The sequence below is a fragment of the Magnolia sinica genome, chromosome 14 (assembly GCF_029962835.1).
Source record: "Magnolia sinica isolate HGM2019 chromosome 14, MsV1, whole genome shotgun sequence".
In the NCBI taxonomy this organism is placed as follows: domain Eukaryota; kingdom Viridiplantae; phylum Streptophyta; class Magnoliopsida; order Magnoliales; family Magnoliaceae; genus Magnolia; species Magnolia sinica.
In genome coordinates this window covers 80,097,122-80,123,897 of record NC_080586.1, presented here as the reverse complement: position 1 = coordinate 80,123,897, position 26,776 = coordinate 80,097,122, and the positions used below count along the sequence as shown (strand labels likewise).

General features: G+C 39.6%; 1 protein-coding gene across 1 annotated transcript; it reads left to right on the top strand.

Moving 5' to 3' along the window:
• The first annotated feature begins 4,010 nt into the window (after positions 1-4,010).
• LOC131225055 (receptor-like protein EIX2) lies at positions 4,011-9,150 on the top strand. The gene is made up of 4 exons (XM_058220480.1): positions 4,011-4,318; positions 6,526-7,076; positions 7,208-7,556; positions 8,904-9,150. The coding sequence occupies exons 1-4, from the start codon at positions 4,011-4,013 to the stop codon at positions 9,148-9,150; spliced, it is 1,455 nt and encodes a 484-aa protein (XP_058076463.1).
• The last annotated feature ends 17,626 nt before the right edge of the window (positions 9,151-26,776 follow it).

Here is a 26,776-nt window from a genome sequence, read left to right as displayed (position 1 = left end):
TCTATTTGAAAACCATACCAATGTTCTCCTTTTAAATACTCCAACCCATCTCAATCACCCTGGCTCTTTCTCTCTCTCTATCTCTCACAACTGCAATCTCTTTTGACATTTCTTGCTTGGAAGCATTGCCATTGTTCCTTAAACTAAATCCTCCAACTTACCAATATTTCATCTAGAGAGAGAGAGACTATGATACTTTGCCAGAGTTTGATGGATTAATAGAAATTGCATGCAAGTGATTGAAAATAAACTGTCCAAATTATACTTCCCAGCTTAGATACATCATGAACCAAAAATTACACTCATTTGATCATCTGGCTATCAGAATGGGTGAACATTTAGTGCAGATTTAAAAATGAAATTTATTTAAAGGTCCTGTTTTTACAATCTAACATACAAGAATCGGAGGCTAGGATTGTTCAACCAGTATAATCTTGAGACTGCGAATTATCAACTGCATGTTTCACAATTTAGTCAGTTTAATTTTGGTTAACGTGCACCCTTTCCATAATATTGGAGTACATGTGCATCGTCTTATACTGCCTGAGTATATCATATAACTAATCTTTAGAAAATAGCAGCAACTCGTCAACCAAACACATGGCAGGGTTTTACAGCTGCCCCTGCCGGCCAAATCTCTGACCTGAATGTGGTGCACTGATAATTAACCGTAGCTATTTGATTTTTGCCCCTTGGATATACAATACATGTGAGCCCCACGGCAGGTGTTTTACAGACATGTGAGATTGTTTGTTTACCCTTCATCGCCTTATGAATGGATTGAATGGCAAAGAAACATCACGGTGGGCCTTAGGAAGGTTTCAACGGTGGGTTTTTCCACCCCCACTGTTTCCTGTGGTGTGCCGCACCTTAGTTTTAAATCTTCCTTATTTTTGGGCTCATGCCCTAACAATAGCCAGGGAAGCTGATTGAAGGAGTGGATTTCACTCGGACATCCTGGTAGCCTGATGGAGCTTTCCGTTACGAGCGCTCCCCCTATCTGGGCTAGGAAACTCGCGTGCCTTATGTTAGTCCGGTCTGCCCTGAGCTGGAGTGCACTTGCACGTTGAGTGCGGAAGTTGGTCAAATTTTCGACCGTCCATTTATTTTGCATATGTGGGCCGTACCTAAATTGTCCCCTCCCAAACAGTGTAGACAAAACACTGAAAGCCAGATCCCATAACTGCTATTTTTTACACTTATCATGACATTGTGCACATCAATCAACAAAAAGCTACCATGTGTTGGCATACTACTACAAAAGATAAGAAGAAAGGTACTTGCACGAGGGGAGATCAACATACACATGGCATGACCATCCTACATCAACTCACAAAAAAATAAAAATAAATAAATAAAGGACATTTGAGATTTTCTCGAAAGCACCATAAAGTAGGAGCAAATTGGGAAAAAAAAAAAAAAAAAAACCTCATCCAAAAATAGAAGAAGATTATATACAATAGCATAACCTAGTAAGGACTCCAAATCCAAATAAAAATTAACTATTGTATAATCAGAAGATTTATGGCAAGTCACCGAATCTTGTGCTTGGCCACCATTAAAATCTTCATGGATTCAATCAAAATATTTATTTACCAACATGTTTATAAGGTAAAAAACACCCGGATGAAGAGACTGCCCAAATATCATCTTAATCAAAAGCTTTTGTAGCTTGCAAGAAAATTCTAATAGTCATTAATTACCGCATTTGCTTGTATTATGACCCATTTGAGATTCAGATCTACTTCATTTTTCGGATCATGCTCATTAAAAACTTCTAAGGCCACAAGTTTTCTATCAAGCGGATATATTTTTCCCTCCTTTCATGTCTGCGTTAACACATGACCAGGTTAGATCTCAAATAAATATCATGGAATACCTTAGGAAGGCTTCAACGGTGGGCATTACTCTCCCCACTATTTTCTACGGTGGGGTCCACTTCAGCTTTGGATTTCCTCATTCTTTGGATAATACCCTAAAATGATCTCTCCAAATGGATGGACGGTGTGGATACAACAAATACATCATGGTGGGCCCACATAACTTGGTGACGTCACTTCAGTATTGAGTTTGCTACTCAACCTGATCCGCTCCCTCCAAATCCGGGTGGGATTGCGTATTACTCCACTCGTTAATTAAACGGCATAACTAGAGATAGACAGTCCTGTCAAATGGCTCCATGGGGCATACTGTGATGTATATGTTTTATCCACACTGTCCATTCATTTTTCCATGTCATTTTAGTGAAAAGTACCAAAAACAAGCCAAATCTAAGGCTTAAGTGGAGCGCCACACTACAAGAAACAGTGGGAGTTAGGTGCCTACCATAAAAAATTTCTTGAGGCCACATAAGCCTCTAATCAAGCTGATTTTTGTATTTTCTCTTCATCCAGGTTTGTGTGACCTCATGAAAAGATTAGATGGCAAATAAACTTCACAATGGACCCTAAGAAGGTTTTAACGGTAGTCATTCCATTCCCACTGCTTTCTATGGTGTGGTTGACTTGAGGGTTGGATGTGCCTCATTTTTTGAGTTCATGATCTAGGAAGATATAGAAAAGTTGATGGGAGGTGTGGATCTAACACATACATCATAGTGGGCCCAGAGAAGTGTCACACATTAAAAGTTGGGTTATGTTTGACGCAAAGGAGAAAGTGTAGGACAATTTTGGAAGTAAAAAAATAAATAAAAATTAATTAATTAATTAAAAAAATACATGGAGCACATTCTCCATTCACCATTAAGCTAGACCTTGATTGTTGAAAATTTTCAGTGAAACTACACGGAGCACTTTCCGCATTACGTGTTAACAAACAAAACTAAGCACAGATTGCTTTCGAATTCCGCATTAAGTAAGAATTATTTTACCATAGCCTTATCGACAGATTGGATGGTAAATAAAAACTACGGAAACATTAAGTTGTACCCTAAGAAGTTTTTAATGATATGATGGTCAATCACTACTATTTTTTATAGTATGGTCTATTTGATAATTGGATCTCTTCATTTTTGGAATAATGCCCTAAAATGATTTTTTTAAAAAATAGATGGATGGCACGGATATATAATACATGTATCAATATAGCCCCCTATCAGACTGGAAGCTCCAGACAGCCCCCTCTCAGCCTTAGCCGCAGCTGGCACAAGTCAAGGACTTCATCCGGCTTGGGGGATGGAGGGACATGAATGCGGTCAGTCATCTGTAGCCTTCTCTAGTGCTCAATCATGTGATAGATGAGGGATATTGTACCTCCAACTCGGAAGACAAAAGGATGTGGGTGGCTTCTACCTCAGGCAAGTTGAAGGTCGGTTAAGCCTGGCTTCTTTCTATACCCCCTGGCATAAAAAAAAGGTGGTCTGCTTTGGTTTGGCACTCAAAGTTGCCCCCTAATATCTCTCTTCTCTCTTGGAAAATAATCATAAAGTCATCCCAGTTGACGATAGAACACAACCAAATGGGGTCCATTTGGCCTCAAATTGTGTGTGTTGCCACCCCCCCATCTAATCCACACAAAATCTATCGACCATGTTCTCCTCGGGAGAGCTCACTTTAAAAGTTTGGTCTTACTTTCAGCCCATTTTCAAGATTTAAACTTCCCACTAGGATTCAGCAATAATCGAAGCCTCTAAGTGGTGGGTGGTAGCAGCTACATCCGACCTGCTGCACACCCTCACGGGTCTCATCCTCTCGCTTATTTTTGGGAAATCTGGATGTCTATAAATGCGGCAAGATTCGAGGATATCCCATCCTGCCCTTCTAGAGTTATTTTTAGAATCTAGCTATGTGTCAACCGACTCCTTCCATCCCTCCCTACCCCAAAAGTCCTCAAGCGTGCGTCCTCATTAGCCGTATCGGCGCTAGGTTTCAATCGCGTCCCATGCGTTAGGAGGGAGATTTAGCTGATCAAATGGACTAGGCCCAAAATGGGTTGGGTCAAGATTAACGTGGATGGCTCGTCTCTAGGGAACCTGGGCCCATCTGGGGGTGGTGGCATGAATAGAAACAGTGATGGTGATTTTCTGTTTTGCTTTTACATCTGGTTACAATTTCGGGTCCAACTCTCGGGCCGAGATTAGGGCCATTTGCGAGGGCCTCTCCCTCCATGTGCACTTGGGTATTTCTAAAGTAGAGATAGAGAGTGATTCCAAAGCGATTGTGGAAATCCTTGAGAGGATCTCGTCTCCTCCATGGGCCTTGAGCTACCAGTGGTCTAGGATTAAGAGGATATCGACTGACTTGGAGGTCTCCATCTCTCACATCCCCAGGGAAGCTAATGCGGTTGTAGACGATCTAGCTAAAAGGGGCAGCGCTACTCAGTCCCGGATCCTTATCCAATCAGCTAGCTAGGGACTTGCCACAGATTACCAAAGGGCTCATTTTCCTCAACAGGGTGGGATTGGGGAACCTGAGGGAACACTAGTTTTAGTTGTTTTTCATGCTTTTCTTTTCGTTCTTACGCGGACCTCACCCCCTTTTTGTAGTTGGGTCCGCCCGAAGCTATCGTGTAAAGTTTCTCCTATCAATCTAAAATTTGTTTCGGTTTTTTTTTTTTTTTTTTAAAAGTTGGATGGCTAATAAGCATAATTATAGTGAGTCTATTAGGTGTCATTATCTTTAAAAATAAATAAATAAATAAAAATAAAAATTGCTCGAACATGTGGCAGCAGTTGTTGAAATGAATCTGAGGGCTAGCTAAAGAAACGTCGGACGAACATTTTTTAAGCCTGGCACTTGCTTCCAATGCTGTAGCAACTTGACATGCGGCCTGGCCTGTTTTTGCCACGTGGAATCTACAAATAGTGGGACAAGTCTAATGGATGGCGTAGATCTAACACATATTCAAGGTTGGATTAGAACATGTATGGGTTGATCTAACACTAGTTGGGATGGAGGCGGATTGGCTTGTTTACCACACACCACACCTTGCTGGTGTGTTGAAGTCACCAAGTTTTGTGGGTGCTATCATGAGGTTTATATTCAAACCGTACGTCCATTTGGTGAGCTAGTAATAAGACTTGAGCCAAAAAATAATAATAATAATAATAAGACAGATCCAAAGATCAATTGGACCACACTTCAAAAAACTGAGAGAATTGAACGTCTACCATTGAAACCCTTTCAAGGGACGTCACGTAACTTTTGGATCAATATGATATTTGTTTTTCCTCTTCATCTAGGTCTCTGACTGAATTAACAAATTAGATGGAAAGTAAACGTTACGGTAGGCCCTAGAAATGTTTTAACGGTGAGAATCATTGTCACTACTGCTGTTTGTGGTGTGGTCCACTTGAGCTTTGGATATGAATCATTTTTGAGATCACGCTCCAAAATGATCTTGCCAAACGGATGAACTGTGTGAATATAATAAATACATTAGTGTGGGTTCATGCAACTTCGATATTCTTTGAACCGCTCCTACTCCTTGGACTTCTACGAACGGCAACACTCCTCTTCCAGTCAATCCACTTCCGGCCGTTACGATCCTCTGTTTGTCTATGATGGTGTGGACCAATCCCAGTGCAGTAAAGGGAGAGGATTTGTTGGTGTACCACACACTAAAAACCTAGCTGGTGTGGATGCGTTTATCCCAGTTGTACAATCGTTCCAAGGAGATCAAAGTTACATGGCCTCACAATGATGGATTTATCATATCTATGACTGTTCATCAATTTCGCGAGATCATTTTACTTCTGCAACTCAAAAATAAGTAATTTCCAAGCCTCAAGTGGACCACACTACTACAATGATGGATTTATCATATCTATGACTGTTCATCAATTTCGCGAGATCATTTTACTTCTGCAACTCAAAAATAAGTAATTTCCAAGCCTCAAGTGGACCACACCACAAATAGTAGTGGGACAATGATTCTCACCTTTAAAACATTTGTAGGGCCCACCATAATATTTACTTTCTATCCGATTTATTTATAAGGTCACAAAGACACAGATGAAGAGAGAAAACAAATATTATATTAATCCAAAATTTCTGTGAGCCCAAAAGGGTTTTAATGGTATACGTTCAATCCTCTGCTGCTTTTTACAGTGTGGTCCACTTGATATATAGATCCTGTTTTATTTTTCGGCTCAAGCCTTAGGACTGGCTCACCAAGTGGACCGACGGTTCGGATATAACTAATACCTCGTGATGGGACCGAAGAACTTGGTGACGTTAACACACAAGATAAGTTACTGGTGTGTCGTACACCAGCCAATCCGCTTCCTGAAGTAAAATAAGAAATTCCTGCCGGATCCGAATTTGATCTAGCAGACGTCATTTACTGCCGGCTAAAGTACCAAGCCGTTCTATCACGTGAGAGGAGCTACGCCACTGTGGTGGTCCACCATCATTCAAAGAAACGGTGGTGACTCTCCTCAAATCTTATAAATTAAGGACATGAAGGAGAAATTAGCCAAGAAACTATTTTACTTTTCTAGGGCAGAGAGAGAAGGAATGGAGAGTTATTCTTCTCAGCTGAGAGGTTTTCTTATTTTTCTTTTAAATGTATTAATATATTGGGAAGGTATTGGAAGGTGAGTGGTTGCTTGGATTCGGAGAGAGAAGCTCTGATCACCTTCCGGAAGACTCTCAACGATCCCTTCGATCATCTCTCTTCATGGGATGATGCCTCGGACTGCTGCAAGTGGAGAGGAATTACCTGCCACAACATAACTGGGTACGTTGTTAAACTCGACCTCCACAGTCTAAGGGGCAGAATTGATCCAGCTCTGGTTCAACTGAAGCATCTTCAGTTCTTGGACTTGAGCGGTAATGATTTTAATGGCGCACCAATTCCAGATTTCCTAGGTTCAATGAAGGAGTTGAGGCATTTGAACTTGTCAGATGCAGGGTTCAGTGGGAGAATCCCTCGTCAGCTTGGAAACCTCACCAAACTCATTTACCTAGAGCTTTCTTCATCTTCTTTGAGTGCTAAAAACCTCTGGTGGTTGACAAGCATACCTTCTCTCAATTACCTCGACATGTCTGGAGTGAACCTTTCCATGGCAAGCCATGATTGGGTGCATGTGATAAATAAGTTTCCTTCCCTCGTTGAGTTGCACCTATCAAGCTGTGGTCTTTCATATATTTCTCCAACTCTTCCTTCTGTTAATTTCACATCTCTCCTCTCCTTCATTTCTATTTTAACAACTTCAACTCTAGCATTCCAAACTGGATAGCTAACATTAGTAGCCTTGTGTTTTTAGATCTCTCAAGCAATCAGTTGAATAGGAATATCCCTGCAGCTCTTGGAGGATTGTCTTCCTTACAAGAATTAGATCTCTCAGCGAATCAATTGAATGGGAATATCCCTGCAGCTCTTGGAGGATTGTCTTCCTTACAATCTTTATTTCTCGATGGGAATCAGTTGAATGGGAATATCCCTGCAGTTCTTGGAGGATTGTCTTCCTTACAAAGTTTATCTCTCCAAGGGAATCAGTTGAATGGGAATATCCCAACAACTTTAGGACAACTTTCTAACTTGTATTTGCTTGACATCTCTTATAACTCCTTGACAGGAAACGTGTCAGAAAGTGTTTTTGAAAACCTCGAAAAGTTGAGTTACTTATATTTGGAATCCAATTCTTTGGTTTTTGATCCACACTCTGATCGGTTCCCTCCATTTCAGCTTTCTTACATTTACCTAAGTTCATGTCATTTAGGTCCTCGATTTCCTCTCTGGCTACGAACACAAAAATATGTAGAAGAGTTGGATCTCTCTAACACAACCATCTCTGGCATCATCCCCCCCTGGTTTTGGGATTTAACACCCAAACTTTATCAACTGAACCTTTAATTTCAAACAACCAGATTTTTGGCCAATTGCCCAATCCTTTAAAAATGCAGGATCAGGCCAACTACATTGATTTTAGTTCGAATAATTTCAGTGGTCCCATACGTACCCTGCATATTGAATGGAGCCCTAGTGCTTGGGCTTGATCTCTCCAACAATCAATTTTCTAGGTCAATCGTACCAAATTTTACATCCGCAGTACATTATTTACGATACTTTTCAGCTAGAGGCAACCAAATCAGTGGCATGATTCCCTCATCTATAGAAGGAATGATTCCATTGAATTTGGGTAATTGTGTAGCCCGAGGCAGTTGATTTGAGCAACAACAAGTTATCAGGAGAAATACCTAGGTCCTTGGGTAGGTTGCAACAACTCCAAACAATGCACTTGAGCAATAATTGCCTATCAGAAAAAATCCCTTTGTCCCTTAAGACGTGCTAGTTTGGAGACTCTAGACCTTGGATACAATAATTTCTCAGGTCATATTCTCACTTGGATTAGCAAAAGCTTTTCAGCTTTAAGAATTTTACGCTTATGATCCAATATGTTTACTGGCAACATCCCACCACAACTGTTAAACCTGACTACTCTTCAGCTCCTTGATGTGGTACAAAATTATTTATCTGGATCAATTCCCCAAACTTTTGAAAATCTCATGGCGATGAAGAATGAGCAGAAGATAAACCACGTTCTTTCCGATGGAGGGACAAGATCATCATATTACAAGGAAAACTTATTTGTGTCAATGAAGGGTCTAATGCTTGAAGACATAAGAACAATTTCATTGGTCACATGCATTGACATTTCAAGAAATAACTTATCCGGAGAGATCCCTGAAGGACTCACAAGTCTTTTGGGATTGGTTGTCTTAAACTTATCTGGAAACCATTTCATCGGAAGGATCCCAAACATGATTGGTAAATTGGCATCATTGGAGTCTCTTTGATTTCTCCAAAAACCAGCTTTCGGGTACAATTCCTCTGAGCATGTCAAGTTTAACTTTTCTAAGTTACTTGAACTTGTCGCTTAACAAATTGTGGGGGGAAATTCCATCTGGAAATCAACTCCAGACATTTCAAGATCCTTCTATTTATATGTGAAACAACAGGCTTTGTGGACCACCTCTTCCCGATAAGTGTGTTAGCAATGAGACTCCTCAAGGTCCAATGCCTATTAGTGGTGACATTGAAAAAAATGAAGAAGAGTATGAAATGCGTTGGTTTTACTCTGTGATGGGACTGGGATTTGCCATGGGATTTTGGTACTTCCTTGGCGTTTTTATGCTCAAGAAGCCTTGGAGGATTGCCTATTACCGCTTCTTTGATGAGATGGAACATAGACTTAATTTGTTTTAATTGTCATTGTACTTGATGCTAGATTGAAGAAGTTTGATTGAAACCCAGGTCCTGAATGATGGGTCGCTTTACAGTGGATTTTTATTTTTATTTATTTATTTATTATTATTATTATTATTATTATTTTCCTGTTAGTACTTCATTTAGTGATGAAAATATGGGGAGACAACTGGTCAGTGTTGCCCCTCTAATGTATATAATTTTCAAGCATCAATAAAATTACAGGTGGTGTGCTCCCACCTTTCTGTAAAGAAATAGTAATAAATATTCTTACTTTATATGTGTCAGCTGCTCTACTGATCAACTGGACCACACCTAAAGAGAAACATATGGTTAAAATTAGCTAATGGTCCATATTCAAGTTGTGAACTGCTTAATGAATGCAGTAGCTTAATTTTTCAGCCAGTTCACATATGAAGTGAGATACTTCCCATGCATGATCTGGAAAGCCGAACCATAGTCATGAGCAGATAGTTTGGTTAGCAAGTCCAGTCCACTAACATTCTTTGCATTCTCGAAACAATTGTTGTGGTCATCATAGTAAGAATTATTTGCCTAACCTCTATGCATATGATTATATGGTTGGTAGATTCTGATCATCCGTGGACCTCAACGTGGCCATTTGGGCATGTACCAATTGATTCTCTATGTGAACTTGCTTGATTTGAAAAAAAACCCACTTCCCCATTCATTAGCCAAGCCACACAGAAATAATGAATATAGGATGTTGTAGATATTTTCTAACTGTCCAATTAGTCTGGTCTTGACAGCCTGGTATAGTTCTAGTTTTTCTTTCCTTATGATAGGCCTCCTCTCGGTCCTTTTTTCCCATGAGGTTGCCCAAAGTGTATTTGGTGATGTAAAGTTGTTCAAGTATATGAAGATTTAATCATTTAAAAAAAAAAAAAAAAAAAAACGACATCTACATAGTTCACCCGGCCCACCTAATGATTGCATGTATGCCCATATTTGTTGCGGTTCACTTCTTCAACCTCTCTTAGCAAATCTTGGCGTTGTCTTTGAATAGTGCTAACTCTATCACCCAAACATAATTCACCTACGTCCAAATGCAATTCACCTGATAATTACCAACCAATTTATTTGTTTTTTCACTGCCTCATGCACTACTGCTTATGTGAGTCCAACAGTCCCGTGATATTGCTTCATCTGACCCTTAGATTAACCCCAAACTTTAGTGCGGGCATGTATAGGGAGAGCTCACTCAAATAGTTGTATGGTCCAACAAGTTTCGAATAATTAATGTTAGAAAATGTTCTTCCAAGAAAGTTATTTCAAGGAGGAAAAAAGTTGCCGGCTTAAGTGGGCCCCACCATGGCATCCATGATGCATACGTGAGATTTACTCCAACCATTACATGTGTAAGCCCATTTTAGGCTCCAAACCAAAATTTCAGGCTGACTGATTTTAATGGGCCAGATTAGTAGAAACAGTTGGGAGAGAGAAACACACCTTTGATTTTTACAAGGCCCATCAAAATGAGAATGTGAAATCCACTCCAACCATTAGATACCAGACCAAAAGGTAGGCTTGAGCCCCAAAATTTATTCCCACACATGATTTACATCAAAGAAAACGCATTACGAGGGTGAGCTTCGTATGTTTTTTTTTTTTTACTTCACTGTACATGCTTTAGTTATCATTTTTCAATTAACAAATTGGTATTAGAGCTGAAGATTATAGTCACATAAAAGAAAATGATCTCTTAAAAAAAGAAATTGTGATTTCTGGAATGAATAATGGAAGTAGATTCATTGAATGGGTAATATTGAAATCCCATGGTTGGATCCAGAGAGTAACCCAAGTGGTCAGTGATTTGCTTGTGATTAAAAAATTATCATGGAGGCCAAATCAAGAAAACAGGAGATGAACCCAATCAAAGATGACACTGTATTTGTTGTAGGTACAGGAAAATGTATGTGGATGATTAATTTTATCTTTACACAGATAAATAATCCACTTAAAATTTCTACACAGTTCAAGGCAGTATCCCTTAACGAGTCGATGTACACAATTGGGAAGATCGAACTGTTTGAATCACTTAGGGTGCTGGTATTCTCTATGACTTTAATGATGGCTTTTTTATTTATTTTCTCCCTGCCCCTCGGTGTGGGCTCCCTTTATATTCTTTAGGTTGTGTGCCCATTGAAAGGAAATAAGAGTCTTTTTGTTCACTTTTAAAAAAAAAATCACTCACATGACCATAAAAAATATATCTGAATGGATTATAACAACCATTCACCTAACAACCTACACCATAGATGGTTAGACCAATCATGCTCTTTTTCTTTTTCAAAATTTTATTAAAAGCATAATAGGCGTGTATAGAAACATTTGGTGGACCAAACAAAAGATAGGGCTGCAATAAAGACTGTGTCAAAACGGCCTCCATAAAAACTCAAACTAACCCCCATTCTGCCAAAGAAACAAAAAGAGGCACCCACCTACACTAGCCATATACTTCGGGTAGCCTAGAGGAAAAAAAAAACCTCCGATTGACTTCCTATCATATTACTCAACATTCAAAATTTATTTATTTATTTAAAAAAAAAAAAAAAAAAAAGAACAGGAGGAGCTTTTGATCTCTCTGATCTAACCCAGCCCCAGCTTGTCCATGAATAACGTCCCCCGAACCGGCCAAGGGAGATCCGACTCCTCCTGAAACACCATAGTAAATTGGGACTCACTCCACTTAAAATTTCTACACAGTTCAAGGCAGTATTTGTTCACACCCCAAGTGCAGGGTTGTGATGTAGTAATAAACTCGGTAAGACCGAGGTCGAATCCACAGGGACTGAAACCTGTACGTCATCTGAAAATAACCAGATCTAGAACTAGGCTAAGATGAAATCTAAACCAATTGTGATTTAAAGAATAATGGTGAAATATTAATCTAAACTTAAAGAATTCAGAGAAAGGGAACTAGGGATTCAGAGGATCCACTTGTAGAGATCAGGGAGATCTTATGCCTGCTTCATAGATATTATACTGAACTTACTTGATATAGTTTTCAAGAGATGAAAGGTATAAGAATTAGGTATGATTCCATCACAAATCCATGCCTAAGAGACAAGGTAAACAACAGAACTTAGACCAATCCATAACCAACTAAAAGATGTATGAGTGTTAGGAAGGATTCTATCATCCAACCATGTCTATGAGACGATGGCGAACAATAGGGTTTCCGAACATCAAAATAAAAAGAAAGGAATTATTCAAGCCATCACAGATCTACTGTAATTTAAATCACAACAAACCATTAATGACTAAAAGAATTTCTTAAATCAAAACAAAGTCAATCAGTTCAGTTCAATCAAACCTGTAGAAGCTCCCATCATGCCACAAGCTTCACCTCTTAGCCCTAGCTAAGGGATTTAGCCTAACATAATCATAGAAAAAAGAAGAAAAATAAAGAAAAAATATATAAAAATTTCAAACACTTCTCTCTCCGCTTCTCTCTCTATCTGACGTCCCCTATTCAAGCATCTCCTCTTTTCCACGTTTGAAACTCTTTTTATAGCTTTTGGAGTGGTGGAAATCAGATTTGGAAAGCTATCGCACGTGCAGCGAAAGCCTTTTCGCAGCCGGGTTCGGGGCTTCATAACTCTCGCGTTCCTTACATTATTTCTGTAAAATCAGCGTCTCTTGGAAGTATTTTGGCTGGCCTACACGATGGACGGTTCAGATCTGCCATATGATCAAAGATGGTGGGCCACAACTGCCTGAAAAATCCGATTTCGCAGACGTGCATAGTCTTTCGCACGTTCGGTGCTATCGTGATCGGTGGGCCCCACAGAGGCATTTTCGAAGAAATCCACCCCGTCCATTAGATTCAGGACGAAATTTCAGTCAAGAATGGGTGGTTTTGAACGTCCATTAACGCGACCCAGAGAAGAAATCACCCCAAAAATCATTTTGAACGTTGCAAGATCGCCTGTTTGTGGCCTCTGTATCGGGCATGTGTGCTTGCATGGGTCCAAAAGTTTAGCAAGATTTTGTAATAGTCGAGGCCCTCTATACGATGGACGGCTTGGATCGTGCACTGGGACAATGTGTGGGGCCCAATAGCGTCCGCAAAACAGACAGCGTCCGTCCGTTACACGGCTAAAACGACAACTGCCGTGTTTGGGAAGAAGACGCGGGTCAGCAGCGCTGACCCGCTTTTGTTAATTCGGTGCGGCTCGCGTCCATGAACACGTTATGCACATACGCTGTACATATGGGGCCCATTATGATCTCCAATCAAAATCCAATCCATTCATTCAATTAGTCCCCCTATTTAAGGGGTTGAGACCAGATTTTAAGCAGCTCCAGATATCAGGCGGGTCCAGAATCAACGGTTTATGGGCTGACCTGTCAGTTGGGGCACTTCCATAGTGATCCGAGGGCTGAAATTTGATATGTACGGTTAATTTATGGCCCTCAAGCCATATATGAAGTTTTGAGCCAATCAGATGGCGAGAACTATGTGATCTTGCATTTTTCACCAATTTTGGGCCTCTTTAATGTGAATGGCCTGATTTCCTCGGACCCCTGGTGTGTAATTCCATCGATCTTGGTCCCCTGGAGTCCGTCCCTTGCCTTGGGTGTCATCAGAGCGTTAAATCCATGGTTTAAGCACCCTTTTTCAGTTCATGCTTGTAAATACACTCTGCATCACAAACACGATTAAATCAGGCTATTAAACGGTGTCATGCTTGTAAATCCATGCAATAACTGGGTCTGATATGCAATATTTGACCCTCAACACAACCCCCAACCAGCATTTTGGTAGTCCCGAGCAAAATATGCGAAAAGTAAGTTGAGAATTACAGAACAATTTTTATAAACTCGAGTGATTTTTGTAGAATAATCCAGATATGAGAATTCCCAAATTCATGAATGTTGGATATTACTTTCTCCTAGACTAAAGTGCACGGTAAACTTCATAATCAAGTTCAAAGTATTATTCCATTAATTAGAAAAATTCTAATCATTGAGATCTATGAGCGTACAGTGTAATCTCAGCTTATCATCATTAAAATTCACTTCTCTATTTCAGGATATCACTGGTAGCCAATAAGAAGATTCATGATAACCAAAACTTGCCTCACAGATCATCTTTTCATTCCTTCAGCTTTTGATTTTTCCATTAAAAGGAACGCCAAGAAGGGGAATCAAATCCTCACCTGCAGGGAGCAAACCTATGATAAAGACTGTACACCCAAATTTTTCACATATCATTCATAGGGAATTAAATCTACACCTATAGGGAGCAAACCTATGATGTTGACCATTCGCCCAATCCTTTCAATTTCTCAGGTTGGTTCCTTTCAAGCTTAGTGAGTACCAAGTAAATCCTTCAATATCAAACTGAAACCTTAATGTGAAAGCGAGATGTGACATGTGAGATCATAACTCAGTTAATGTTTACAACTTCTAATTTTGGATTAACAATTCAAACTTAACTATGAAATCAAACAGATACTGAATCCAAGCGTCTTAAATTACCAACATCACGTATCTTGAAATTCCAAGTACCCTAGATGGCCGTCAAAATCCCTTCGAATTTACAAGAAAGTCCAGAAAAATTAAAAAAAATTTACAATTTTTGCTCAAGACCAAGAAAATGCTGATTAGGAAACCTAATCTCCCTCCCCCAACCTAAAATCTACATTGTCCTCAATATAAAAGAAATAAACATGCAACGCACATGGGACACAAAATATAAGAGGAGTGATGGAAAGATAGTACCTGGACGAAAGAATCAAAAGGCTTTCCAAAGATATCTACGTAAGATCGGGTCAGCACAAGAGAGAAACCAACATAAGTAAAATAAAAATAACAAAAATGAAATCCTACCTGCACCACTTTCGCAGGTACTCTCGATTGCATTTAGCGTATGCAACAAGCCTTTAAACCTCTAGGTTGCCCCTAGTGGACGAGTTGTAGTCTCGTGAGGGTTTGCAGCAATGTTACCCACAAACATTGAACTAACTAACTAGGAAAATGAAACAGAATGAAAAGCTGAGTTGGCTCCCAGGAGCGCTAAGTTTACCGTCTATCCTAAAATAGTATACAGGAAACTATCCTAGTCCTAAGAAAACAGGAAACCTACCTATACCTCCATCAGACTAGGATATCAATCCTGGTAAACGGGATCAGTCAGAGGCATGGACATGTCATCTGAATCAAATTTCTCGACAAATGACTTTAAGCGATGTCCATTTACTTTAAACTCCTTGCCATTGTCGAGGTCTCTTATCTCGACGGCCCCATGAGAGTAAGCAGTGATAACAGTAAAAGGGCAGGTCCAACGAGATCGAAGCTTACCCGGAAAGAGATGTAATCGAGAGTTATACAAGAGGACTTTCTGGCCTGGCGTGAATGATTTTCGTAAAATATGTTGGTCATGAAACGCCTTCATCCTATCCTTGTAAATTCTCGAGTTCTTATAAGCGTTGTTCCGAATTTCTTCGAGTTCATTTAACTGAAGTTTGCGTAGCGAGCCAGTGTTGTCCAAATTGAAATTCAAACTTTTGATTGCCCAGTAGACTCTATGTTCCAACTCCACAGGCAAGTGACAAGCTTTCCCATAGACAAGTCTAAAGGGAGACATTCCAATAGGGGTTTTAAAAGCAGTACGGTACGCCCATAAGGCATCGGTCAATCGAATTGACCAATCCTTACGGTCAGGATTAACCGTTTTTTCCAAAATGTGTTTGATCTCTCTATTGGAAATCTCAACTTGCCTGCTTGTCTGTGGGTGGTATGGGGTGCTCACCTTATGAGAGATACCATATTTCTTTATTAAACTCTCAAATGGTCTATTACAAAAGTATGAGCCCCCATCACTAATGATAGCTCGAGGCGTTCCAAATCGGGAAAGGATGTTTTCTTTCAGGAATTTAATGACCGTGTGATGGTCATTAGTTCGACACGGAATCGCTTCGACCCATTTAGTGACATAGTCCATGGCAAGCAAAATATATAGATTTTCAAAAGATTGGGGAAATGGTCCCATGAAATCGATGTCCCAGCAATCAAATGCCTCGATGATAAGAATGGGATTCAAAGGCATCATATTTTGACGGGACAACGCTCCCAATTTTTGACAACGCTCACAAGCTTTGCAAAACTCGTGAGTGTCCTTGAACATAGTGGGCCAGTAAAAGCCACACTGCAAAATCTTGGTCGTGGTCTTTTTAGCAGAAAAGTGACCACCACAGGCCTGTGAGTGACAAAAGGAGATGATACTTTGATGCTCATCGTCTGGCACACATCTCATCAGGATTTGGTCTGGGCAATATTTAAACAAATACGGATCATCCCAGAAAAAGTTACGTACCTTGGTGAAAAATTTCTTCTTATCTTGCGCAATCCAACGTGTCGTTATGGAACCTGTGACAAGATAATTAGCAATATCAGCAAACCAAGGTGAATGGGAGAATCTGAACAATTGTTCATCGGGGAACATGTCATTAATATGTGTTGTTTCAAGAGAATCAGAGGGATTAAGGCGAGAAAGATGGTCAGCCACTACGTTCTCTACTCCCTTTTTATCTTTTATCTCTAGGTCAAATTCCTGGAGTAGGAGGATCCATCGTATCAGGCGGGGCTTAGCATCATTCTTAGATAGAAGATACTTAAGCGCTACGTGATCAGTGTAAATAATGATCTTGGATCCAATCAAGTAGGACCTAAATTTGTCCAAGGCGAACACTACGGCTAAGAGTTCCTTTTCCATAGTCGAGTAGTTCACTTGGGCAGGATTTAGAGTCTTACTTGCATAATGAATAACGTAGGGTTTCTTATCTTTTCTCTGGCCTAGAACTGCCCCAAGAGCATAATCAGACGCGTCACACATAAATTCAAAAGGAATGCTCCAGTCTGGTGGATGTATGATTGGTGCACTAGTCAATATGCCCTTAAGCTTAGTGAAAGCTTCCTGACATGGTTCAGTCCACTCGTATGGTGCATCCTTTTGAAGTAAATTACATAGAGGACGAGAGATGAGACTAAAGTCCTTTATGAATCTTCTGTAAAACCCGGCGTGTCCTAGGAAGGATCGCACGTCCCTTATGTTCTTGGGTGGAGGTAGGTTAGAGATAAGATCGATCTTTTCCTTATCCACCTCGATTCCTTTGGATGAAATAATGTGTCCAAGGACAATTTCCTTCTGAACCATGAAATGACACTTCTCCCAATTAAGTACCAAGTTCTTTTCTTGACATCTTTTCAGCACACATTTAAGACTTTCCAAGCACTCGCTGAAAAATGGACCGAAGACAGAGAAATCGTCCATAAAGACCTCTAAATATTACCCCACCATGTCAGAAAATATGCTCATCATACATCGCTGGAAGGTGGCAGGAGCATTACATAGTCCAAACGGCATCCTTCGGTAAGCAAAGGTGCCATAGGGACATGTAAACGTAGTCTTTTCTTGATCTTCAGGGGCGATCTCTATCTGGTTGTAGCCCGAATACCCGTCAAGGAAACTGTAATAGGAATGACCAGCTAACCTTTTCAAGATCTGATCAATAAAGGGCAAAGGAAAGTGGTCTTTCCTCATGACGGTATTTAATTTTCTGTAATCAATGTACATCCTCCAACCAGTAGTGACTCTAGTCGGCACGAGTTCATTATTGGCATTGGCTACGATGGTGATCCCAGACTTCTTAGGAACCACCTGAGTTGGACTCACCCATTGACTATCAGATATAGGGTATATGATACCCACATCCAATAGTTTAAGAACCTCGGCCTTAACCACTTCCGTCATGTTTGGATTTAGTCTACGTTGTGGTTGCCGAGCGGTCTTCGGATTATCCTCAAGATATATGCGATAAGTACAAATTGAGGGGTCGATTCCCTTGAGATCCGTGATTGTCCATCCAAGGGCTCCCTTATGCTTCAGGAGAGTAGATATGAGCATACTCTCTTGTTCTTTCTCAAGGTGGGCAGAAATCACCACCGAGTATGTCTCATCTTGACCTAAGTATGCATATTTTAAATCAGAGGGCAAGGGTTTTAGGTCAAGCTTCGGTGGCTTGAGGTTAAACGGTAGAGGCACTTCATCAATTTGGGGTAACCCTTCAAATTGTGGCCTCCACCGGTTAACTTCAAGTACCGGTACCGCATCAAGCATGGCACACGTCTCCCTAATTATGTCATCATCAAACTCATGGGAGTGGGCCAGGCACGTCTCTAGAGGATTAGAGGATAAGGTAAGGGGTGTCCTGTCATCCACGAAAGTATCGATCATGTTAATATCGTAGATATCATCATCTTCCTCTATCCATCTGGCCGTGTTGAAAAATATATTCATTTCTAATGTCATATTTCCAAAAGATATACTCATGACACCATTCCTGCAATTGATAATTGCGTTTGAAGTGGCAAGGAATGGGCGACCAAGAATGACGGGAATCTGAGTGCTTGTGTTACCGATGGGTTCGATATCCAGGATGATGAAATCAACTGGGTAGTAAAATCGATCAACCTGGACCAACATATCCTCAATTATCCCTCTTGGTATACGAACAGAGCGATCAGTAAGTTGTAGTGTGGTTAAGGTGGGTTTTAATTCACCTAAGCCCAACTGTTTATATACCGAGTAGGGGATAAGATTAACGCTCGCTCCTAAGTCAAGAAGTGCGTAATCAATTCGAAGGTCCCCAATTACACATGATATGGTTGGGCTACCGCGGTCTTTGAATTTTTGCGGCACATCTTGCTTTAGGATGGCACTCACTTTCTCAGTCAGGAAGATTTTCTTTTGAATATTTTGCCGTCTTTTGGTCATACATAAGTCTTTCAGGAATTTGGCATATGAAGGTATTTGTTTCACGGCATCAAGTAGTGGAATGTTGACCTTCACTTGTTTCAACACCTCTAGAATATCCTAAGAGTTAGAGAGCGATTTTGGTACAACCAACCGTTGGGGAAATGGAGCAACCGGTTTTCCTTGAGGTTCCAGTTCTAACTCTGGTGGGGCATGGCTAGATCCATCTTCTTTATCCACTTCCGGATCCTTAGGCTTTTCGGCCCTAACCGGAATGGTTTTGTCAATGATCTTTCCACTCCTAAGAGTGGTGATGGATTTAGCTTGTTCCATCTGATTTGAAGAGCTTGGGTCGCTAACTTCATATTGCGGTTTAGGATTGGGAAGAGGTTGAGCTGGGAAGCTCCCCTTGTTCCCATTCGTATTTTCAGCCTTAAGTCCTTATATTGCTTTTGTAAGGTCTTGGAAGGCCTGTAGCATACCCTGATTGAAAAGCTTTTGCTTTTGAAAATGTTTCAGAACTGAATCCTCTTGAGGTTTCTCTTGGGTTGGATTTTGATTTAGGTAACCTTGAGGTATAGCGGTTTGTCCATTCCTTCAACTGAAGTTGGGATGATTTCTCCAGTTAGGATTGTATGTGTTAGAGGTGGGCCCACTGAAAGGTCTTTGGTAATTGCTTACAGCATTGGATTGCTCATTTAATACCTCTTGAAAGGCAGAGATAGTTGGACAGTTTTCAGTAGTATGAATGTTGCAACCACAGATGCTACAAACAATTTCCTTAGCCTTATCCTTCTTAAATTCCATGGCCTCGAGTTTCCTAGTGAGATTAGCTACCTTAGCATTAATATTATCGTCTTCTCTCAGGAGATACATTCCACCCCTTTCCTTGGAATGAGTCGGCCTAGATGTAGTACTAGGTCTAGGGGAGATGTCCCATGTTTGTGTGTTCTCAGCAAGTTTATCAAAGTAATCCCACACTTCATCGACTCCTTTATTCATAAACTCCCCATTACACATCGTCTCGACTAATTGGCGCATGAGAGATGTCAGTCCATCATAGAAAAAGTTCATGATGCGCCACGTTTCAAAACCATGTTGTGGGCATGAACTGACAAGATCCTTGAACCGCTCCCAAAATTGGAAGAATGTTTCATCTTCCCTTTGGGCGAAGTTCATGATCGACTTTCTTAAGGTGTTCATCTTATGGTATGGGAAAAACTTCTTAATGAACTCCCTTGTCATGTCATTCCATCTGCCAATTGATCAAGGACGTAATGAATGTAACCATGTCTTGGCTATCTCTTTCAAAGAAAAGGGAAAGAGTTTCAACCTGACCATGTCATCAGACACGTTAAGAAAGTATAAGGTAGCTATGATCTCGTCAAATTCTTTTAAATGTAAGTAAGGATTCTCTGACTCAAGCCCATGAAATTTAGGGAGGACTTGGATCACCCCTGGCGTGATATCCATGTGTCCTGCATTCTCAGGAAAAACCATGCATGAGGGCGTACTCACCCCCGTCGGTTGTAAGTAATCTCGTAAGGTACGAGGCGGGGGTGCGTGATGCACCTCGTTCTCATCCTGGAGATCTTCTACCCTAGGTTGGGGTAGAAGAGGTTGATTTTCAGTTATATCCTCAATTAACTCAGGGGATTTCGAGCTGTGTCTAGTCCTACGATGGACAGTTAACCCCTCAACTAATCCTCCTTCAGTCAAGAGACGTCGAGTGTTGTCACGAGCCCACTTGGGCATGAAACACTCGTAGCCCTCAATCAAATTCTAAACCTAATCCTAAGAAGGGAAATAAAAATCTAAAAAGAGAAAGAGGGTTGGAAGGAAGTTACCAAATTGGAGTCCCTAAATTGAAACCTGCAAAATAGAACAAAACAAGTTAGTTTCTAAGAATAGCAAGCCTATAAAATTCCTAAGAAGAGAAATATAGAAATAAAAAGAAACAAGGAAGAATTCCTAAATTAGAAAGTAGAAATTTAGAAAGAGCGTACCAAATTAGAAATTTCTAATAAGCCTACAAAACAGGAAAGTTAGTTTCTAAACAGAAAGTCTTAAAATAGAAAATTTCTAAAAATAAAATAGGAAACAAAATTAGATTCTAAAAGAGTTAGAATTAGAAACTTACTAAAAAGGAATCCTAATCTAGAAATAGTAAGGAAGAGAGAAATTACCAATTTAGAAACCTATCTCAGAATCCTACAAAATAAGAAAGTTAGGTTAGTTTCTAAAAAAAGGAAAACTATCTAAAAATAGAAAGTTATTTAAATAGAAAATTTCTAAAAATTAAAGAAAAACCTGGAATTAGAAAATTCTAAAATAAATTCTAAAAATCAGAAAAGTCATAATCTTAAACTAATCCTAAAACCAGTTAATTTCAGGAAACGTAGCCTTCAATCCCCGGCAACGGCGCCAAAAACTTGATCACACCCCAAGTGCAGGGTTGTGATGTAGTAATAAACTCGGTAAGACCAAGGTTGAATCCACAGGGACTGAAACCTGTATATTATATGAAAATAACCAGATCTAGAACTAGGCTAAGATGAAATCTAAACCAATTGTGATTTGAAGAATAATGGTGAAATATTAATCTAAACTTAAAGAATTCAGAGAAAGGGAACTAGGGATTCAGAGGATCCACTTGTAGAGATCAGGGAGATCTTATGCCTGCTTCATAGATATTATACTGAACTTACTTGATATAGTTTTCAAGAGATGAAAGGTATAAGAATTAGGTATGATTCCATCACAAATCCATGCCTAAGAGACAAGGTAAACAACAGAACTTAGACCAATCCATAACCAACTAAAAGATGTATGAGTGTTAGGAAAGATTCCATCATCCAACCATGTCTATGAGACGATGACGAACAACAGGGTTTCCGAACATCAAAATAAAAGGAAAGGAATTATTCAAGCCATCACAGATCTACTGTAATTTAAATCACAACAAACCATTAATGACTAAAAGAATTTCTTAAATCAAAACAAAGTCAATCAGTTCAGTTCAATCAAACCTGTAGAAGCTCCCATCATGTCACAAGCTTCACCTCTTAGCCCTAGCTAAGGGATTTAGCCTAACATAATCATAGAAAAAAGAAGAAAAATAAAGAAAAAATACATAAAAATTCCAAACACTTCTCTCTCCGCCTCTCTCTCTCTATCTGACGTCCCCTATTCAAGCATCCCCTCTTCTCCACATTTGGAACTCTTTTTATAGCTTTTGGAGTGGTGGAAATCGGATTTGGGAAGCTATCGCACGCGTAGCGAAAGCCTTTTCGCAGCCGAGTTCGGGGCTTCATAACTCTCGCGTTCCTTTCATTATTTCTGTAAAATCAGCGTCTCTTGGAAGTATTTTGGCTGGCCTACACGATGAACGGTTCAGATCTGCCATATGATCAAAAATGGTGGGCCACAACTGCCTGAAAAATCAGATTTCGCGGACGTGCATACCCTTTTCGGAGAAATCCACCCCGTCCATTAGATTCAGGACGAAATTTCAGTCAAGAATGGATGGTTTTGAACGTCCATTGACGCGGCCCAGAGAAGAAATCACCCCAAAAATCGTTTTGAACGTCGCAGGACCGCCTGTTTGTGGCCTCTGTATCGCGCATGTGTGCTTGCATGGGTTCAAAAGTTCAGCAAGGTTTTGTAGTAGTCGAGGCCCTCTACACGATGGACGTCTTGGATCGTGCACTGGGACAATGTGTGGGGCCCACTAGTGTCCGCAAAACGGACAGTGTCCGTCCGTTACACGGCTAAAACGGCAACTGCCGTGTTTGGGAAGAAGACGCGAGTCAGCAGTGCTGACCCGCTTTTGTTAATTCGGTGCGGCTCGCGTCCGTGAACACGTTATGCACATACGCTGTACATATGGGGCCCATTATGATCTCCAATCAAAATCCAATCCATTCATTCAATTAGTCCCCCTATTTAAGGGGTTGAGACCAGATTTTAGGCAGCTCCAGATATCAGGCGGGCCCAGAATCAATGGTTTATGGGTTGACCTGTCAATTGGGGCACTTTCATAGTGATCCGAGGATTGAAATTTGATATGTACGGTTAATTTATGGCCCTCAGGCCATATATGAAGCTTTGAGCCAATTAGATGGCGAGAACTATGTGATCTTGCATTTTTCACCAATTTTGGGCCTCTTTAACGTGAATGGCCTGATTTCCTCAGATTTCTGGTGTGTAATTCCATCGATCTTGGTCCCCTGGAGTCCGTCCCTTGCCTTGGGTGTCATCAGAGCGTTAAATCCATGGTTTAAGCACCCTTTTTCAGTTCATGCTTGTAAATACACTGTGCATCACTCCTCCTGAAACACTATAGTAAACTGGGACTCACTCCACTTAAAATTTCTACACAGTTCAACAGTATTCCTTAATGAGCCGATGCACACAATTAGGATGATCAAACTATTTGAAACACCAGCTCCTGCATATTACAAAAGCTAAATTTATGAAAAGATGTTTCACTTGCACATGCATAAGTGCACCAATGTATATAATCAAAATGTGAGGTAGAGCAACATGCTACTAGTTGTACATTGACAGAACTTCAGCAAGAAGGGATTGTGAAAATAAAAAACACTAATGGAAGCTTATCAAATCTTAATGCAACTTCAGAATAAGAAAAAAAAAAAAAAATTGAAAGAAAATTATCATTTTTGAAGTTAAAAATAGCTAAAGGAATGTTTGAAGCAGCAGTTAAAAATAATTGAATAGCATGGAGGGCATATGTAGGTACTGTCATAATACACACACTCGAGGCTGTGCTTGCAAATTTTTTTTTGAAGAATATCAAAATCGTTATTTTTAAATTAAGGAAAGATTTTGTTGAAAATTAATTTTGAAAAAAAAAAATGTTAACCAAGGTATTTAAGGAGTTTAGGAATATGAAAAGATAAATTTGTGGTATATAAAATATGAAATAATTATGAAAAAAAAAAAAAAAAGAACATAAATTCATGTTTGATGGCTTACTTTAGTAATATGAAAGTAGAATAGAATAGAGAAATTATATAAGGAAAATTTACTCTAAAGTGGTGACAAGGTGCATTTGACTATAGTAAAGAAGTTCTCTTTTAAATATATATTTTTTTAAAATGTCACTTCTAGCAAGGGTTCCTTTGGGAGCTTGTTAATGGAAGTAAATGACTATAGGAAAATAGCTTGAAAAGTGCTTTCTTTGACAGAGTATGGGAACAATGACCACATGACAAAGGAAATTTGTGGCATATGGATCTCATACCCAAGACATCCATGATCATTTAAGCAAGTTCAGGTAACCCGTGCCTGATAAGCTAAGTATTGGTCACCCAATGCTTAAAATATGGTAGCTTAGGCAATGAACCTCAACAATCATTTATAGCTCTTAGTTAAAAATAAATCAATCAAATAGAACATACTTGCCATCAATTCTTTTGGTTCAATGTAAACCATTTTTGGTTCATTCTCCATTTCATGACCCCATTTATATGCTGACAGGGCAATCAATCCCAAAAGTTTTAAATAGAGCAGGGTAAACAAGACCTAACTAACAATTCAAAATCAAGGCCTAGACCGTGAGAACCTATATGCGTGGATGGTGTCAGCTGTTCCCTAGCCCAAAGAACAGGTATAAATACGATTTTGAACAAAGGTGGGCAATGGGCTGGGTAGCTCACCTGACCACACGAGCCTAACTCAGCTCCAGGCTAAGCTTGGATCTACTATCTTGGCTTATGGGCCAGGCTTGGCCTCACATGCACAGCCTAGTTTTTTGTGCAGCTATATTATATCCTACATACAATCATCTCAATTGTTGTTTAGGCAACCCCATCCATCTTAAACGTAGATTGTCAGTTTCATTCCTTTAAAATGTATATTTCTTTATGCATTTTTGGTTCACTGAATCAATAGATTGATTGAAAGCATTTAAGTGGAAATTTGGGATTTTATCAATTTTTGGCCAGGCTAGGCCGGGTCAGGACTTAGCCCAACCAATTTTTTCAAGCTCGGACTTGGGCTGGCTTGGGCCTTAGGTTTTAAGGGTTGGGCAATGCCCAAACTTTGCCTGGCCCGATACAAACCCATTGCCAGCCTGATTTTGAGCTATGCTTGAAGCTCTGAGGAAAGAATTCCCACTTGGGAGTCGACTGGACTAGACATCATCCTTAAAATAAAATTAAAATTAAATAAAAACTCGAATTTAGTGGGAACTCTATCCACTCAACAACGAAGCCAAGTGAGCCCATGTGAAAGAGTCACCAACCCAAAGAATGAATATAAATACCATTTTGAAGTAAGGGAGGCAATGGGTTGGGGCAGCCCACCCAACCCAACAAGCCTAAGCTGAAAAAAATAAAAAATTTAAAAATTTAAAAAATTAAAAATTAAAAAAAAAAAACCAACCAAGCCTAACCTAGCTCTAGGCCGAGCTTGAAAATGTTGTCTGGGCTTTTATGGGACAGATGTGGCCTAATCAATTTTGTGGGTTGGGCTAGGCTCAAGTGATTTTAGCCTGGATTGTCATACCCGACCTTTCATATATATGTTATATCCTTCAAATATGTAATTCCAATAATTCTTAGTTAGGCAACCCATCTATCTTAAATGTAGATGGTTGGCTTCATTCCTCTAAACTGTTTATTTCTTTGTATATGCATAGTTCACTTAATCAATAGGTGAATTAAGAGTATTCAAATGAAAAATAAGGATTGTATTAATTTTTGGGCTGGCTCATGATTGAGCCAACCAATATTCAAAGTCCTATTATGACCTACCCTTAGGAGTATTTTCATAATTACATCAAAAAAGGCCTTTAATTTAATAGCCCTTAAGAAAATTTTGAGAAAAAGTACTATGTTGCTAGCAACCTGAAATGCCAGGTACCTTCTTGTGAAGTCCATTAACAGAAAGTACTAGAATGTAAAAATCTAATTCGAAAGCTACTAATGTATAAAAATTCTTAACAAAATGTTCCCCGACTATATAGGTGTGTTTTGTCACACACATGGTTTTTAGAACGTGCAGTTCACATGTACAATTTGAATTCTACTGACACATCACTCATGGGCCAGGCACACCTCTAATGTATGATAATTACAAGGGGTTAGATCTATAGAGCACCCTGTCATTATCGGGAGCAGATTAGGTGTTACCCTTACTGTGGGGCCCACCATGATGATTCCCTGTAAATCCACGATGTCTATCCCTTTTTCCAGTCTATTTTAGGATTTGGACGAGTAGTTCCAAATTTCATATGGACCACACCAAACGAAACATCCACTGTTAAAAAATCCCAAGGCTTACTGTAAGCAGATCTGTAATGTTTATTTGCCATCCAACTGTTGATAAGGTCAATCAGACCTCGATGAAGGGAAAATACAAAGATCGGATTGATCCAAAACTTTTGTCACTTACAAAAAGTTTTTAATGATCATTCCCCACTTTTTTCAGTGGTATGGTCCACTAAGATTTGGATTTGCTTAAGCTTTGAGATAAGATCCTAAAATGATCCGAAGAAAACAAATGAGTGGTGTGGATATACAACACATTCATTAAGTTGGGCACCACACGTAAGGGTAACACCAACTAAGGTGTTAAATTAATAAATTGTTTAAATTGAGATTGACTATACATTAAAAAAATTTACCTTAATAACTCAATAACTGCTGTCCACCTTTAAGATCATTATTATTTTTCATCTGTTTAGATTGACATATTTCGATGCCACGTGTATAAATCAAACCAAGTGTATATTGTTGTTTCCTGCGCATGATATTATATTATTGTAAACCTAAATGCAGGAGGAAGTAGTCCCACCCCGCCAGATGTCCATATATG

Bases quoted from the DNA above. Each gene is read 5' to 3' on its own strand.
- LOC131225055 (XM_058220480.1), top strand. From the start codon at position 4,011: ATGGTGATTTTCTGTTTTGCTTTTACATCTGGTTACAATTTCGGGTCC. The intron at 4,319-6,525 runs GTCCCGGATCCT...TATATTGGGAAG, and splicing joins AAAAGGGGCAGCGCTACTCA to GTATTGGAAGGTGAGTGGTT. The intron at 7,557-8,903 runs GTTGAGTTACTT...GTGAAACAACAG, and splicing joins GTTTTTGAAAACCTCGAAAA to GCTTTGTGGACCACCTCTTC.